At 35.2% G+C, this 19,643-nt stretch overlaps 1 protein-coding gene across 1 annotated transcript in view; it reads left to right on the top strand.

Annotated features, from left to right (window-relative positions):
* Positions 1–17,770, top strand: part of LOC113051019 (sodium/potassium-transporting ATPase subunit beta-1-interacting protein 2-like) — a 34,143-nt gene extending 16,373 nt beyond the window's left edge. Inside the window, exons 2-3 of the mRNA XM_026214605.1 lie at positions 13,165–13,225; positions 17,685–17,770. Of these exons, the coding sequence (XP_026070390.1) occupies positions 13,165–13,225; positions 17,685–17,770 (147 nt within the window). The remainder of the gene's footprint in view (positions 1–13,164; positions 13,226–17,684) is intronic.
* Positions 17,771–19,643: the final 1,873 nt, after the last annotated feature.

Genomic DNA, 19,643 nt, shown 5'->3' on the forward strand with positions numbered 1-19,643 from the left:
AGCCTATTGATCAAGAGGTATAATTTGCATAACGCCCTGTGTGCTAACAATTCTCCCGATCTGGTGTCTCTTAAGATGCATTGAGGGAGATCCTTGCTATCCTTGAGTGTAGCCGGTTTAATGCTACTTGCTTTCTGAATTATCAGAATGACTGATTGGTATCCCAAGCTCACACATATATTTCAACAGCTGAACCTAGACATGTCTCACCTTCTGCTGTTCATTTCTATGCCCATTGTTCTGAGCTATTTGTGGCAATGGAAAGAAAAATGAAGGAAAGGTGAGTGCCAGGTTCGTGAGGGAAATATGTGCCACATCGAATGAGAAAAGACAAACACTGAATCAAACTGGATGCAGTCATTGCATCAAGGCTAAAAGGATTATCCGTGATTTTTCTAACTTTTTATCTGAAATAAGGTCAGCAAGCTGGATCCAGTGTAAGGATGTTCAGATACATGTTTTGGTTTGAAAGTGACGTGACATTAAGCCAAGTATGGTGACCCATACTTAGAATTCGTGCTCCTAATTTAACCCATCCAAAGTGCACAAACACAGAGCAGTGAACACACACACACACACACACACACACACACACACACACACTGTGAATTGTCCAACAGTAATTGCCCTGAAATGTACTGTGTGCATTGTTATTTATCTATCTTTGAGTGCAGCAGAGGTGCTTTAAAGGGGATGAAATGTGCTGCTTCAAAGCATCGCAAAAAGAGTTGTGTTACTGACAGTAAAAGCCTCTCTGAGAAGTTTTGCCTCTAAAATCATCCCCTTCAAAGCATATAAAAAATAGAGCTAAAATATAAATAAATAAATAAACTCACTAGTCAAACTTACTATATATTTTTGGTAAAGCCCTTTGATCCATTAATTCCTAGTCTGATGGTAGAATGCTTTGCATTTTATTAAATTAAATAATTTAGTTAAATAAATAAAAATTATATTTTATATTTTTATATATTTTTAATTTGAATTAATGCAAAATAAACATATTTATTTACTTATTTTTAAATTAACCAATAATAAAAAATATATATATACATTAATAAATAAATAATTATAATAAAAAAAAAAGTTATTAATAGTTTATTTGACCAAAACTGGATTCTGCATTTGTTTGTTTGTTTGTGATGTACTATAATGTTGATTTTCTCCAACATTGAAAATGTTTCAGCTAATCTCACTATTGGGACTCTAGATCACTCGTTTTGAACTTTCTTCTGTTAAAACTCCTTAAAAGAGGCATTAAAAAATGGATGCTTCCATCTCCCATTAGCCATTATGCAGATGTAAACATCCTTTAGCATTTATACTGAAACAATAATAACTTTTCTTAAGCTGTCAGTCAATGAACGATTTATGGAGCACCTAAAGAAGACCTAACTCTTTTGACAAAACATAATACCCAGAGGAGAAGAAAATCAATGGACCTCATTAATTGCCAATCCCTCAAGACCTCCATGGAATTCTATCACCAATTTCGATTCAAGACATAATTTGGTGACAAGGATGAGTTGTGTTCAGCAAATCATCAGCTTGGCAGATGCCAGTGGAGCAGGCGATTGTCATCAGCTCTTGTAAATGTCAACACTAGGCAGTGATCTTATTCAAAGTTTATTTTTGTTTCTTTTTATCCAGTTGTTGACCCCTTTCATTCTCTTTCTTGTCTTTTCTTTTTCTCCGTCACTCTGGTGGAGTGAGTAATGACGCAGGCCACGGCTGAGTGACAGGAGGTCTGATATCGTCTGCCTGGCTGACGTGGCCGAGTATCTCATCTGATAAGTCAGACAAATCAGCGACTATGACTGAATGGCAGAGCCCTATTACTATAACATCACACACGACATGAGCAGAAGGTTGACAGGAGTCAGCTGGCAGAGCTGGTTATATAGTATATACTGGGATAGAAAATTCTTGGGATAGAATTTTTGCTTTCGGCACCCTTTTTTGTGCTGTTAGGGTGTTTGTGTAGTAATGTCTTTGTGATGCAATTCTTTTATTATTATTTTTGTCTGTGCAGCAACATGTGGACAATAAATATATGTGCTGCTGTATACTTTCAACAGCATTACCATAAAGACATGGTTCCTGTTAGTTTTCAAATATCGGCATCGGCCGATAAGTTTTTCTGTTTGGCCGATGTGTTTGAGGTGGGAACACTTTTATTTTGACGGCGCACGAGATGTGCTTTCCCTGCTTTGCCAGATATCGGCATCGGCTGTCAAAAAGCCAGTTGACCACTAGGTCCTGTCTTCCTCTGAGCCAGGTTACAGCTAATTGTAGGAAGTCATGGCCTAGTGGTTAGAGAGTTTGATTCCTAACCCTAGGGTTGTGGGTTCAAATCTTGGGCTGGCAATACCATGACTTAGGTGCCCTTGAGCAAAGCATCGAACCCCACGTGTGTGTGTGTGCGCGGGTGTGTGCACACTTTGGATGGGTAAAATGCAGAGCACAAATTCTGAGTATAGGTCACCATACTTAGCTGTATTTCACGTCACTCATTCAGTGTGTGTGTATATATATCACACATAATGTGTTTTTCAGCTCTGAAGTTACAGAGAAATCCAGCAAAAAAATGATTTGTTAAAATCCTTAGAAGCTTATCTCGTCTGAATACTCTGACAGATTAATAACTTGTGTGGTGAATAACTTTAAGAAGCCTGCCTTTCCCTCACACATCAGAGTCTGGACCAGATCAATGTTCTACACGTATGATGCACAACATTATTGGCTGGACTCAGTTGTCAGACTGAAACCAACTAGCTGTCTGTCATCTGTTATTGTAGGCAGAGATGTAGTTTTCTATGTTAGAAATGATTCCAAAACCCTGTCAAAACAAACATGTCATTTATTTACTGGAATAACTTGCAAGGGTTTTTTAACCTTCCACTAGCCTCTCCATCTAATATCAACCTACCCACCACCTGCGGGCTTCAGCTTTAAATCCTTTTGTCTGTTCCTCTGTTTTTCAGGATAGAACCTTTCACTTACCCAGTTATACAGCAGGACAGGAAATATCTCTGGTGTGTTATAAAATTGTCATTACTGATGGAGGTCTTCAGGAGGTCACTGAAGCATTTATTTGAGAGTCGTTGCAGATTTTGCTCCGAGTGCTGTCTGACCTCTCGATCTCAGCTGGACACCTGCCCACCACCCATCTTTTCCTTCTAACATGTCAGGAGGCCATGAGGTCTGCCAAGCGTTATGTCATGTGTCCTATTCAGTGCACAAATTCTCCTTCTTGCTTGCTTCATCTGTCTGAAAAAGCTCATAAGGCTGCCATTTTGATTTGTATGTTTTATGCCATTCGTTATGGAGGTCACAACTCAGAAGATCCACTCCTGGTGGCGCTTTTGTCACTTTGCACAGTGGAAAACTGGAAATGCAAGCAATTGTGCACCATCGTGCTCCAGGCCTTTGGCACTCTTGGCAGCCGATGTGCTGAGCAGGTATTCAAACATTATTTGGTCAAGATCAATAAGATGTCTGAATTCATTACTGTAAACAAAGAGCAATTATGCTCTTTACTTAGAGAGTCTGATTTTACAGCAGACAATCAATCCAGGCACAATGGAGCTGAGAGCTCAGGGTCACGATATGAATTAGCATCAAATGAAGGAAAAGCAGGAAATGCAACTATGCTGAAGCCAGTAAAATTGAAGCAGAAACACATGAGTTGAAATCCATAAATCCCTTACAGCAGGAATGAAGAAGTTACCTACCTATAAAGGATATTATTTTATATTTTAGTTCAAGTTGAGCTTTATAGTCATTCTGCTGCATTTGGGGACATACAGTGCAACGAAATGTCGTGGCTCACAGGACCACAGTGCTACATAAATACAGACATACAACAATGAAGTAAAACAGTATAAACCTATACACAACTAACCTACTGAGTTCTTCATTGATGATTTTCAATATATTCATATTCCTGTTATTTGGTAATTAATGAAATGCATTGAAAGTGATGTGTGTCATTTTCTTTAATCACATTTTTGCATATTTTTTTTAATAACATTTAATTAAACAACTTCCCTCCCCCTACAATTTTCATGATGTTTTTTTATTATTATTATTATTTATACATCATAGTATACATTTTAGTTTTTAAATTTAGCTTTTAAAGCTAAATTTTTATTTTTATTTTTTCTGTACAATCATTTAAAAATTTTAGTATTTTTCAAAAAATGTACAAATAAATTAGACTATTAAAGCTGCCACTGTCTATGACATCATCAGTAATAATCAAACAGCAATAATAATGAAAAAAAGAAAGACCCATAATTGCAACTGTCTGTAAACTTTCAGATACTTAAAGCACTCTCAGATACTGAATGTTTACTTTACAGTATATTTGCTTGTATGTTTTGAAGCTATAATTAGTTTTGTCAACTCCTTTGACATAAAAATGATCATGTGATATTTGTAATCATTACAGATTATTTGCTTTGAATGTACCATAGTCATAAAGTGAGGAAAAATAAGTCTATAGAAGAAAATGGTGCAACAAGATGTTTTGAAATTCATTTTATCATAACATCAAAGATCTCTGAATCATAAACAAATCGAATCATAAGGTGCCTAGGGATTCCCACCCCTAGTCTCAAGTTATAAAAGCAAACAAAAATCACAATATATAGCAGTTTTGAACTGCAATAATTGTAGAATCGCAGTTCATATTTATTGACTAATTAAAGACCATAAGTGATCAGCAAAAATGTTGGTTCTGCTGGTTAAATGAAAATGATACTCTTCATCTTTAATTTAATGAATCTTTTATTAATAATAAAAAAAGTGTTAGACTATTTTTTGTTTAATAGTTAGTAATGCTAAGTTGCAATAATCAGAAGCTTGTGGGAATTATTATGTATTAATATTTATAATTACAAATAAATTGGTTTAATTTTTTCATGCAAAATCTTAATCCCTATACATTTTTTTTTTATTCACCCTAAAAGAAAAACATGGCCATTGTGAATCTTGTATGTTATAAATAAGAAATAGTAAATAGTAAGTTCTATCTATCTACCTATCTTGCCACGGCAGGTTCACCAACATGTTCTCTGGAGCGCTGCAGTCTGTGGAGGTCTGTGTTGTGTGTCTCTTCTCAAGAAGAGCTTCCTCTATGAGCATCGGGTGTTACTGTGTCATGGAGAAGCTTATCCCCTCTGGCTAAGTGCCTGCTCAATTGTGAAAGTGGAATATTGGGTGTGATGTGTTATTTGAAAATCAAAGCAGTTGTGATGAAATTGCCTGCTTTACTCCCTTTTTTGTGTTTCTTCCGTAATAACATTGCCAATTATGCCATTTGTCAACAAAGCACAAACTCTTGGCGTGTAGCATTGACTCATGGATTGCTGCCTTTTAGAAAAACGTTGGCAGAAATAGATAGAGAGTTAATTCTGATATTGATATTGAGAACTCAAGGCAGTGAATTAAGGAAGTTCTTAGCCATGATTAAAAAGCTTAAAAGGTTCATTTAGCATTGCTAACAAGACTTCTCTTTGCTAGCTCCGAGGTATAGTGTGGCCTTAGCTACACTAATGTACTGCGTCTAATTCAGATTAACAGCCATGTGGTCAAGGCCCAAGGAGGTCAGCACTGAAATTGATTTCTTCCGAGGACTAAAGGCAGTGAGGGGATTGTGCAAATGGGTCAAAAAGTGACTGTCCGAAAGCACAAGGACTAAATAATTTGTAATTTTTTAACAAACGATCAGTGTTTGTGCCTGTGATTGGAAATAGTCTGAAATTTATTTGAGATGATCTGAATTGTAAATGAGGCTTTGAATGTTTAATTCTTTTGTTCATTTGACACATTCTGTTTTAAGACTGATGGTGGCACAGTAAGAAGGTCAAAGATGGCATGTCTGGTACTGGTGTAGCCCACAGCAAATGATCCAATTAAAACACTTACAGTCAAACACGTTGTTAAAATGATGCTTGTTCATAGTGCATGAAATAATGTTAACAGATGCAGCTTTAAAAGTAGAAATAAACACTTTTGTCAGCTGCATGAACAACAATTTGCTTGCTCATGTCACAGCTTTAAAGGGGTCATATGATGCAATTTCAAGATTGTCTTTCTCTTTGGTGTGTTAAAAGCTGTTAGTGAATAGATAAGATCCCTAAAGTTGTAAAGACTAAAGTCTCAAACCCAAAGAGATATTCTTTATAAAAGTTAAGACTCGTCCACCCCCTCCTAAAAGACCTCGTTTAAACATGCCCCCACATGTTTATGTCACTGTCTGGGAGATTTGCATAACACCACCTAAATGTTCACGCAAAGAAAAAAGACGCAACTTAGATTCTCTCTGTAGTATATTGCCGCCGTCATGTCGTGGAGATGCTGTGTGCTTCATTGTGAAAGCGAAAATATTTAGTTTGGCCTTCCAAAAGAGGACACAACTAGAAATCAGTGGGTAAGTTATATTTAACACTGTTCCAAAACAGTTCAAATCAAATATACAGATGTGTGCAGTGCATTTTATGGAGGACTGTTTCCTGATCCTGGAAGAGTAGCATACAATGCCAGCTGTTCTGACTCACATCCTGTAAGTATGTTTTCATATTTAAAGAATTTGCCACTGACGATGCAAATGCGAGTTTTTTGAGTAGTGTAGAGTAGCTCTTGTTTGTCGTTCTCCTGAAAAGTTAGATTTTTTGCATTTATAGCATCTGCGTCCTTGAGCTAGAGCTAATCAAAGGCATTAGACGTCTTTGTGGTATTCTCTTGGCTTTGAGCCAAGCAACACTCCATCCATTTGAAAACAGGACCGATTTACTGAAAAAAGTGTTTGACTTTACCACGAAGACTCATAAAAAAAGACATTACTTCCCCTCTCACCCAATAAAACAACCCAGACAGCAATCTATTTCAGCATTTCTTTGTCAGCTATCCACATTTTACAAGAACACGGCCGCTATAAACGGCTATCTAAATAATATCATAAAAAGTGCATAAACCATTCACCCTTGAGTGTTGTTTAAAAAAAACACACACACAATTCCGACTGCCCCGAATAAGTGTTTGCACTTGGTAGATTGCAGAAGAAGTTTGGTGTGCATCAAGACATGGGTGATTGTTGGCATGTTAAGTAGCTCACTAGCGCAGTCTATAAAAGCCAGGAGTGAGCAGCCCACCTGGAGAGAGGCCCAGCGCCCGAGGAGGAAGTCAAGGACGTGAATTAGTCCAAGCCGCCAAGTGTGAGAGCACAGTTTGAAGCAGACATCCACACTGGCACAGAAATGGGTTGACTGATGCTGTGTCGACATACGAAATTGATTAAGCCATGTGATTCTGCCCAGAAAAAAAATGAAAGAAAGAAAGTAGGTTATCTAAGAAACTGATCTTAGTGAACGTGAAGAAATATATAAGAACACCAGTCATCAAAAGGTTTTAGAAGATGAAGAAGGATTTTTTGCTAGGTTGGTACGTTTTTGAAAGAAGGCTCCTAGGCCCACCAAGGATTTTTTTTATATATATGACCAAAAATACAACAAAAAGAGTGATATTGTGAAATAATATTACAGTTTAAAGAGTTGTTTTGTAATTTAATATGTAATTATTCATGTGATGGCAAAGCTGAATTTTTACCAGCCATTACTCAGTTTTCAGTCTCACATGATCAATGCCTGCTTGCAAAATGAAAGGATAAATTTAATTTTAAAAACTCTTCCTGGCCCCAAACTTTTAAACAGTTGTATTATAATATTGCATATTTGGACATTTTGACTTTTTGATCAGGGTCAAAGAGAGGAATGAAAAAGGCTTGTGAAAAGCAAAATTTACGGGAATAACCGTCAAATAAAATTAGCAGAACTGCACTTTTTATATATATATATATATATTAGATATCAGGGAAACTACTAAATGGTGACTGGCTAAATTGTATGATATTTCAAGCTTGAGTGTTTGTACTAGGCTGATCAAACAATGAACTTGTGTGGAAAGTGACTATAAAGCCATTTCCGAAGTCACAATTCTCTCCTGTTTCCAATAATGCTGTACATGTTTGTGTTTTCCTATGTATTGTGTTTCTTCATAGTCACTTAAAATGAGAGTTTGTTTTTTATTCTGTTTGTTGTGAATGTGAATCAGTACACAGAAGGATGTTTGCTATTCTGTGTTATGTAAGACGTGTAGCCTGTTTCTGTGTGTCTTTGTGGCAGATGTTCTTAACATGCCGAACCAGCTTTTTTTCATTGTGAATTTGCTCCATTCTTTGAAGATAAACATATTAAACATTAAAACTCATTCATCAAAACTGCAGTCGATGAAGAATGAGCGAGCTTGTACGTGAGGTTCAACTTTAAGATACTTGCATCGAGATCAATCGTTGCTCCCAGACGCATCCTCAATTATTTAGCACCTCCTTAGAAACCCTGCATGTATTATTCACATGTATAGAATCTAAATTTAGTCATGTCTATTGGGAATGACATGGCAGAGGAAGAAAGAACACAATACAACAGCATATCTGTGGCTGTGAATGAGTGTACTGGTCTGAGCTGCTCACCGTGCAACTCTTATTCTCATTTCTCATTATTACTAATTTCTGAACGATGTACATTTTCTTTGTTTATGGAGTATCCAGATGTGACAGAGCTCACTGTGTAGAATACAGTATCCCACAATGGATAGAGCTTTACTTGATCTTCTATTTACAGTGTGACCACTGACCGGTCAGTAATGTCAGCCTCAATAAAATAAGTATTTTTCTTGGCTCTGATTTCAAGTTAAATAAGTGACATAAGTGTGTGTTGATGACAGAAAGTGATATCTCAACATATTTGGGATTTTTTTTTCTTGATAACGATAATTAGACAATATTTTGCTGGTAACTTTGCAGGTTTAGGACCGCCGTGTACAGCTGACTGCCAAAGCTTTTGATATTCTTCATACTCAGTGAGTTGGTTAGTTTGCAGTAGTACCAGAAATTTACTTTTAAGTTTAAATAGATTTTTTTTATCTTTTATGGGCATTTTTATCCTTATAAGGCATTTTTATAACTTAATTTAATGTGTGCATTATCTTTTGTCAAATTCTTAAATTTAATCAATGAAGTCAAATAGTAAGACACTATAGGGCTGATACTAATCGAATGAAATGTGTTCGCAATGCAGAGGTGGCACAGTATCTACATCTGAAGTGCCATTTAGATCCACTTCAGAGAAACCAATTTTAGCAATTAATTTGTTCTGGAAAAAAAAAAAATATTAGGCTATATGGTGTGGGTGTGTAGGTGTGTGTGTGTGTGTGTGTGTGTGTGTGTGTGTGCGTGTGCGTGTGCATGTGCACGTGCGTGTGTGTATGTGTGTGTGCGTGCGTGTGTGTGTGAACTCATTTTCTATATTTCAAAACTTATAAATGGCCAAAATGTATATAGTTAGTTATTGTAGGTTTAAAAATTAATTAAAACAAACTTATTACTATAGAGTTTAAATATTTGGCCATTTTTGTTCTGAAATATAGGTGTGTTTGTGTGTGTGTGTGCGTGTGTATGTGTGTGTGTGTGTGTGTGTGTGTGTGTGTGTGTGTGTGTCTTGTTCTGCACATCAGAACTACACTCTTTGGTTTTACTCCTTGTGGCGGATGATTAAAGGATTTTGTCCTTTGTTTTCCTCATATTTATAATCCTTTGAAACAAGAAGTCATGGCTGGACAGTTTCATGCTCCTAGTCACCCTGGTGTGCCAAAAAATGTAAATATGAATGGGAAAATACTTCAGAGATATTTTACTCATACGAATTTCTAGAGGTGCCCATAATTGTGGCCAACATGCATTGGAGAAAAACATTTATTTTTATAATCTGAGTTTCCTTTCAATTGTTTAACTTCAATGAAAAGGTTATATTTTGTGAATATTTTGAATGAAAGCTCGAAAGGATAAACAAGGCTAATTTATTTTCACAACCACCTTTGCTCATATTTGCAGATATTAGTAGAGGGCATTGTATATAATACTGGACTGGTGTTCCTATATATAACTATTGTAGATTTTGTATATTTACTTAAACATATTTTTAATAAGTTTCAGTTTTTTACATGATCTCATATATATTTGGTCATTTTTTTTTTTACATATTATCAATCTAACTTGTTTTTCCCAAAATATATGTGTTTATGTATCTGCCTTTTGAAGTATATTTTGTAATTCTTTGCCATTTTAATTTTTAACTAATTAAAAATTATTAAAAATAAAATTCCTTCAGCTGTGCTGTTTAAAACATATATTTAGCATGTATTTGAGATATATTTTGGCCAATATATAAATATAAATCATTGCTGTCTTTTTTCACCGCTCTTCATCACACAGCTAGTGCAGGCTGTATTTACATCCTGCTAATTTGGTTTACATATTTTGTAAACACAATGGGCAAATGATAGCATCAGGTAATCAAAAGAGCAGCCTGTATTGTGTGCGTTGAAGTTGAACCCTAATCTGCCTCTTTTCCAACGCAAACACACATCTTCCATTGCCTCCTTACCCTCACTGGGTGCTGTATCCAAGGAACCGGGAACCAAAATACTCTCTGGCCCAGTGTGGTGTTGCCTTAGCTCAGCACATTGGGTCAGACAGTATTTTGGTTCCCGGTTCCTTGGATACAGCATAGTTGTGTGATATTATGTAAATGACCCTGTCTCGATACGGACTGCATGTGTGCGAGCACGGCCCCATGCTCGGTACTGCCACTCGGAAGGAGGAGGGAGTGGTACATTATTCAGTGTAAATGAGAGCAAGACCTTGAGGTATTCTCAGAATCCTAAATCTGCTTTTCCTCCCATTTACCGCCGTACTGTGATTATCCAGAGGGACTGGACCGGGAATGCAGTCCTGGACTGTTTGCTCTGTTCATTTAGTTAAATTAACTGCTCAAATGATAAGAAATGGCGATACATAAACAGTCTTGTAAACACGTCCGCATTCTAGAGCATTCCTTGAGGGGACACAAGTTTGTATCTCATAGAAGAGCAAATGACGCTCATCCTCTTAATTATAATCTTAAGTCTGGGTGGCCTTTTTAGCAGTATGTCAAAGTACATTTGCTCTCAGCACAACTGGGGCACTGTGTTGGGGAATGTTACTTTAAAAAATAACGTGAATTGGGTTAAGTTATTTTGTGTTACGTTTTTCTGTCCAGATGTCTCTTTTGTCCTTAATGGAAGTGATTTGATTGGTTTGCAAAAAATTTTCACATTCAAAGTGATTTTTTAAAATGTTGATCTGTCCAACGTATGTTACCATTCAAAAGATTAAGATCTGATATCACACTGTAAAAAACGATATGTTCAATTTAAACTGTTATATTGCTTTAAATCATCAAAATACATTGAACAATAATAAACAATTGTATAAATTCTATGAAATTCAGCTTGAATTTTTAAGTCAGCTTAAAATGTAATTTAAGTTGAAATGACGGTTGAAAAGTTTTTAAGTTGAATTAGTGGGATTTTTTACAGGGTAGCATGATTTCTGAGGGATCAAGTGACACTGAATATTAGCTACTGAAAATTCAGCTTTATTATTACAGGAATAAACAACATTTTAAAATATACTAAAATAGAAAATAGATTATCGAATTTCAATACTGTTTCACAGTAGCACTGTTTTTACTGTATTTTTATCAAATAAATGCAGCTTTCAAGACAGAGCAAATTCACTACTGCTTTGATGCAGGTTTCCAATTTCAGTCATTTAATATATTTAAAACCATTATACAGAAGTCATCATTTGACGTTCATCAAAGTTGTCCTACGACAAGAATGTGAATGGTTTTGGTTTTAGGACAACTCTGATGAAAGATTTTGATCCAATTCAAATGTAAACTACTGTGTATTTATTTAATATTTTTATAATTATATTAAAATAGTTTAATATGTAATATTAATTAATGCAATATATTTCAAATCATTATTCTCTATAAAAAATATTTATGCTATATATAATTAACCATCTATATGTATACAGTAACCACTAAAATTACCATATTGGAAAAACCTCATAGATCTGATTATGTAACCAGGGTTTTATTGTTGCTGAGTTTCCCACAGCACTGGTCTTGTAGACCTTATTTTGGCAGTGCAGACAATGGGAGTTCAAGCTGTCCCACTCTATCATTTGTCTTGATTTGATCAGAGACTTCTAATCAGTCCGGTTCTATAAAATCACCGGTCTAACACAACAACATGGTTCTCTGATGAAGAGAGTTTATAAAAAGCCCAGCAGTGCTCCCTGGGCATTTTAAAGAGTCTGCTCGGAGAGATCCAAGTCTTTTGTCTGTCCATTAAATGTGTTTACAGTACTCAATATTCTGGTGCGATCTTTTCATCATCGTTTCACATTCATCCTTCTTAATGGCTGTTGAAGTCCCAAGCCCGCCACCGACCTTTGTCTTTAAACATGGATGCTGATGAGTGATTCAGAGCTAGGAAAATAGGACCTTTGTGCTTCTATGATTCAGTAGTGCTGTATTTTGGAGCGGCAGTGAGGATGAGGATCCAACATTTCTGCTTCACTTTGTCCTCATTGCTCTAAAGACCCATTTCCTGTGGCAGTGTCTCAGTTTGATGTCAAGCTCTCGTCTCAATGAAAATAAGCCAACCTTTCTCCATCTTTGATCTCTTCATTCTTTTTACATATTTTCTCATTTAAGCAGAACATATGAGCAAATTTTTTCTACTGTTTTTTTTTTTCTCTCCAATTAACCGAATGGACCACTAATGGTTTTCTCTAATGGTTTGTTTGCTTATTCTGATATAATGACCACATGAATTGGGTTGACACACTGTTTTATTTCCTTTGTTGATGTATTTTCTGTTGACAGAGGAAGTCAGAGCAAAATCATTATTTGGAAGGGACAGTGTCATTCTAAAGAGATTTTTTTTAAGAGCATTGAACGAAGATTCCTCAATAATGCTCTTTCTTGAAAGGGAAAACTGTACATTTTAAATGTGTATATGTGCTAAAAGTTTTTATTTTTATTTTAACAAAGTCGACATTTACCATTGCAAAAGAGTGCTAGGAATGATTGTGGGAAACATTCTTTTTCCAGATCTATTAGGTGCACTACACTTAACCTTAATATAGGCAAATTGATTAGTAGAGTTGATTATTCTAATCAATGTGGTTTTCTGTTCTCTTCACAGCTTGCTGGGTTCATCTATGCCTGTTATGTTGTGAAGCTCATTTCAGAAGAGGAGGACAGCTGTGAGTATACTTCATAATTCAGTTATGAGTTTGTTTTTGTTTATTTTTTAATGAAGGTTTGGCTTACGCTCAAATAAATAATGCTTGCTTAAAAGATATCAGTTATATTTATACTACGTGGCTGCTGAATACTTAAATCTGAATGTTCTGTGTGTGTGTGTGTGTGTGTGTGTGTGTGTGTGTGTGTGTGTGTGTGTGTGTGTGTGTGTGTGTGTTTGTCGTTTGAAAGAAGCAACTAATAAGACAAAATTTAGACATGTTTTTAGTTTACAACCTAAAGATGTAAAGATGCATATATATATATATATATATATATATATATAAAATGTATGCTTTAATATGGGGAATATTTGTTTCCTGTGGTAATGAAGCACTGACATAGACATAGCTCTTGGTGGCAGATCTTTATCCTAGTTTGAATGCCCCTGTAAACATTTGAATTTAGATGTTGCAGGATCTAAGAGATTGCTTTTATTGATCCCAAACGACCAGCCTGTGGCCTAGTGTTTTAAAGCAAGGAGACAATTGTTGCATTTGTAGTGCTCAGGCGATCACACTTACCACCATGCTGAGACACATGGGTCTTTCGCTCGTGTCACCTCCTTGTCCTGTCAAAAGTTTAGAAAGCACAATAATGAGGATAGAAGTTGCAATGATTTATAATATTTCTTATATTTTGTTCACCCAAAATTTTCTCACTATAGTGTATGCAAACCAGTTTGCCTTACTTTTTTTGGTGAGCACACACAGGAAAACACAAAGCCATAATATGGCTCCATAAAACTTGTAATATGCACCACTTTTATGATACTTTTAGTGTAGTTTTTTTGTTGTTTCACTTCCATTATATTAAAAACTGTGGGCTCTACATTGTTCAACATTTCCCCATTTTTGTTTTACAGAAGAAAGAAACATGACAGACTATTCATTTAATGTGTTTTGCTCTCAGATGCTTTTAACTTTTTTCTTAGGAGAGTCTTTTGAGGAATAGCTACAATAACAAAGGATATGCAGCCTAATACTGGCATAAAAGATCAATACTGTTGTTCTCTTGCAGAGTCGAGCCTTATTTTCCCTGTTCTCATCATTCTCTCATAACCAAGCAACTAAAACTGACTGACAGAGAGAGAGAGAGTTGTAAAAGTGTGTTTTTGTGGCTGTTTATTTGTTAGGCATCCCTCTTTTTTGTACTCTTTTTTTATTGCATTTAATCAGTTCGTAATCAGAATCATTAGACTTCACTCTGAATGTAATTAAGTATGGCCACATTTGGAGGGCCAGCCTCTCATTAAACGGAGTGCCGTCACTACATGTTAAGATCACGAAGAGGGAGCCCTGTGGCAGAATCCATCCAGTGTAGCATGATGGTCCATTAATGCAGAATATTTGTGTGTAAATGGGTTTTTATGCATGAGTTCACTGGCATGTTGGTCCAAGCTAGAGCACAACCCTTTTTTTTATTATTATTTCTTATTATTATCAATGTTGAAAACACATATGTTTTTGTAAAAAGCGTGATACTTTTTTTCAAGATTTTTAGATAGGAAGTTCAAAAGAACACCATTTATTTAATAGTAATATTTGTAACATTTCAAATGTTAATTTTGTTATTGCAACCTTAAATTATATATAATAATAATAATAATATATATATATATATATTTATTTATATATATATATATATATATATATATATATATATATATATATATATATATATATATATATATATATATATATATCCTCACACAGGAAATTATTTTGACAGATTTTTCATATTTGGGCGAAGTACTTCCTGAACATTAAATATAGTTCCTTTGTTGGAAAAGACCATCTTAAATCAGAATCCTTATAAATTTGTGGATTGTTACTTGCTAGCCTTTTTCAGAGTAGCTTATGAATAAAACTCTCCAACTAAGCGATGCATGCAAAAACTAAATAATTTCATCCTCTCTCAAAATCCATTTTATTGGCATTAGATTAGTCAAATGAGCTAAGCTTTGCGCCACAAAAACTTCTGCCGCCACACTGATCGGTTAACTTCCCCAAACATCATTCAGCAGTGTTCCCGGAGTCGAATGGGGGTTCTGATTGTCTCAGTCAGTGATCAGGAGAGATTCTAGAACATTTTGTGTAATTGGAAATCCCTCTCGAAAGTCTCTCCCAATAAGTCCATGGGCAGCCTAAGTTTGAGCTACTGCCAGAGCACTCGTGATGAATGGCACACGGCTGGACCGTGACAATAGCATCCGTTGAGAGAATATCAGTGCCGTTGATGTTCCCATGGTGGGCACAATAAAATTCCACTGAGAAATATAATTGCTGAAGCTCTGAATCCTCCAAGCAGGTGAACAATATTGATGGCTTGATCCCTGAGGCATGTAGAAACACTAATCAGGACACCATATTGGCCATTAAGACTTTAATTAATATAGTACAAGAAGCACCTCTGCAAAGGTAATGAACAGCTCAAACCAATCAACATGGTCCGCATGTAATTACAGCTACTATCACGGGTAACCTCCCAGGGTCCATTTAAAGACAGGACAGTATGGAAAGGCAAGATAGAGAATAAGGAAGTGTTGGTGGGCGCAAGTTGTGGGGAAACACTTTCTGCATCTATAACAAGGAAATTAGGTTAAGGCTTTCCTTTGGGGATATGCAATCAGGCTTTGTGGTTGCAGGGTGATGGGAGCTCATGCTGATAGTCTTTGTGCGCCGCGTGCCGTTTACAAATGCCTTTGTCAGAGGAAAAGCTTTTGGAAGGTTGAAGCCAAAACAATAAAACTCATAAAGCCTTGCTATATGGACGCTGTAAGGAGAAAACGTCCATCTCAGCCTAATTCCCTGCAGCGCCGGTGCCAGAGAAATGCCTCCTTTCTGGGATGTGTCGCTTAAAACAGAATAAATAGCTATTTGAGTTGTTTTGTTGGGGTCGAGGAACGGTTGTTGTATAAGTTTGAATGCTAATGCTGAAGCTCAAGGTGACCCAGAGACCCTCGATCTGTCCACTTGCCCAAAGTCAATGTTGCTTGTAAGTTTTTTGTTGTTGTTGTTGTTGTTGTCTTTTTTGTCATTACTGGATCAGTGATCCCAGCATTTCCTATTATATTGCCGGGAAGAATTTCTGCAGTGAAACAACTTGTTTGAAATGTTTTCAGAGATGTTTAAAAGCACAATGGTATCTGCCCAGAAGCAATCTGTTTTAACATTTACCCCCTGCAGACATATTCATGCAAAGGACATTAAGATGGGAATGTTCGGCGCAACTTAATTTTATTTTTGATATGATCATTGTTTTCATGATCATGATCAATTCTCTCTCAGAAACTGCTTGTAAATTTCACAGTTACAAATAAATGGCAAGTAACACGTTGAATTGAATTAAATGTGAAAACTTGCAGTAGAAAAACTGAAATAATATTTTTTTTGTAAAACACACTTCAGTATTTTTTGTTTGATTAACAATTTCAAAAACATTATTGTTATTTTTATTATTATCATTATTTTTTAATTCGCGTTTAATTTGAAATGATGGTTCTGTAATGGCCATTATTATTATTAATTTGAATAATGGCCTGTTTCAGACCAATCTGAACCTTTCAGTCTAAAACTTCAACAATTCATGTAACATACAAGTTGATGTGTCACATTATTATTATTATTTCTTTTGTTGTCTTTGTCATTTTTGTATGTAGGTTGAATTTGAAAAATATTTTAGGTCATTCAAATTATAGACTGGACCCAATATATTGTTGATTAATTACATGATATGATGTCATATATCACTGTATGTTGAGAGGTGAAATTCAGACAGGGTTCTGCTAAATAAGCACTCTGGTTTAAACTGCTGGCACAAGCTTTCAGACTGACCTCTGCGGGTCACCAGATAACACTGATCAGGACAAAGGTCTAAGTCCACAGTGAGACCAACATAGATTTAGGGATTTGTAGGTATGTGCCCCCTAAAATCTATTATCAGAATTATAATGGTTCCAGTTTTCCATTCTCCTTCTGTTTGGGATGCACGAGGGATGCTCTCTGCTAATTCCACAGTTTATCTCCTGTGTTCGCTGATCTAGGAAAAAAGCCTCTGATTTCCAAAGCCTGGATCTTTATCGAACAGTTTATTACCTTTGCGTCTTTGTGGAAAGCCCAGATACTCTGGGCTTCCAGGGCCTGAAACATCTGGTGGGACCTCACAGAGGGGTCCGGGGTTAATCCTGTCAGTTTGCTTTATGTTAGCCTATCATATAATCCAACAGGCATCGTGCCAGAAAAAGGCCTTCATAGATATCGGTCTCACAGAGGGTCGGGCTCATGATTAGCACACTGACACACCCATGGGATTCATAATTCTAAAGTGTTTATTTGAATGAACGAAAACCTTAATAAGTGTTTACTACAATTAATTATCTCTTTTTGTCCCCCATCTTCTCTCCCTTTCTCATTTCTTTAGTTGACTTTATAGGAGGGTTTGATTCATATGGTTACCAAGGGCCACAGAAGACGTCACATTTGCAACTACAACCAATGTACATGTAAGTATAACAAACATGAATGGTTTTAAAACGTGAATCAAACCAACACTGAGATCATAATGCGCAACATTGTATTCGTTTTAGCAGTGTTTTATCATATATTGGTGCCTCAGGGTAAATTTCCCTGGGGTACTGTATTTTATTCAAGCAGTTTTCTTTACTTCAGCTCTCTACAATTGCTCATAAATGCAAAAACTCGGCAAGGCGATTTAAGTTTTCTTAGTAAGCTGTATCTAACATGTTTATAAATTTATCAAACTATTTTGATGGTTTACTTATTTATTTGTAAGATAAATGTGTTGACTTTTATTTTTATGTACATCTATCAATTAAATTATGACTTTTAATTTATAACATAATTATCTAAATATTTTATTTATAATAAAAAATTATTCTTTATCTGTGTAAGATAAATGTATTTACTTCTATTTTTTATTAAAATGTATCAATGAAATTATGACTAATTATATAACATAATTGTTAGGTTATTTACATGCAATTATTATATTATTATTTTTTGTAATAGTAATAGTAATTATGTATCAGATACATTTAATAACTTTATTACATTTATTTATTTAAATGTATTAATCAAATTATGACATTAAGTAACAACAGATACAGTAATCATGAGGAAATTTATATATTTATATAATTTTAGAATATTTATGTATTTATTTACTGTAATTAGCATGTCAAATAAAAACATTAATTTTTTATTTCATGTTATATAAAGAATGCTTGACATTGATTTTATTATATTTTCATATTAGGAAATTTGTCCAGTGTATAAATTACCATTTAATTTTCTTATGTAATTTAACAAAAGACATTTAAATTTGAAAAATGTACAGCAAAATATCAGCAAAGTGTAAGTTATTTAATGGCGACACAACCAATTGATAATGAAATTCATTATCAGCTATTTTCCATACAGTTTTGTACTGCAGTTGTAGTCTCTAGACTCTTGTGCTCTCATTTAGTGAGTCAGTGGGTTTTCATCACAAAACTCTCTGTTGGACAAAGTGGACATACAGCGGAGTGGTTTTGTGAGATCTGGTCCGTGACAGACCTGGAGCAAAACAAAACCCTGAGGAGTATCTCTAGACGGACATCTCTAAAAAATAATATCATTGTCAGTCTGGCTGGGATAATAGCTTAGGTCAATATTAGGAGAGGTGATCTGTTTGCGTAGTCTATGTTGGTACCTTAAATGTTTATGAGGAAGTAGCTGAATGCACAGAGGTGGGACTGTGTGATCGCTGGGAGATTTAAGAGGATTTGGCTTATTGACACTGATCTATTGGTGATTGTGTTCTACAGAGTCAGCCTTTATGTCCACAATGCACTCCATTATGCCAGAAGGTGAGACAGCAATGCTATCAAAGCTTAGGCCCATTATCTATATGAAGAGAGCTATTTGATGGAAAACCAAACTGCAATAAAGGCAGGGTTTGGGGAGTCACGGAAAATCAGTAATGTGTAATAATCTTTGCATCAGAATCAACCATCTAATATTCTAGCCTGCTAACCAGTCATGAAAATGACTCTCAAAGGCAGTGACTGCCCTTAATGTGGATAGTCAACTATAGGTAAGCCACTCATAGGTTGAGTGTCCTAAAAGTGAACATACAGGTAATATCAAAACATTAAAACATTCAGCATAGCAACATGTGGCATGTGTGGTGTGACTATCCCTTTGTCCAACCAATGGAAGATGAAATATATATATATATATATATATATATATATATATATATATATATATATATACATATATATATATATATATATATATATATATATATATATATATATATATATATATATATATATATATATATATATATATATACATATATATACATATATATATA

The sequence above is a fragment of the Carassius auratus genome, chromosome 31 (genome assembly GCF_003368295.1).
Source record: "Carassius auratus strain Wakin chromosome 31, ASM336829v1, whole genome shotgun sequence".
NCBI classification, from domain to species: Eukaryota; Metazoa; Chordata; class Actinopteri; order Cypriniformes; family Cyprinidae; genus Carassius; species Carassius auratus.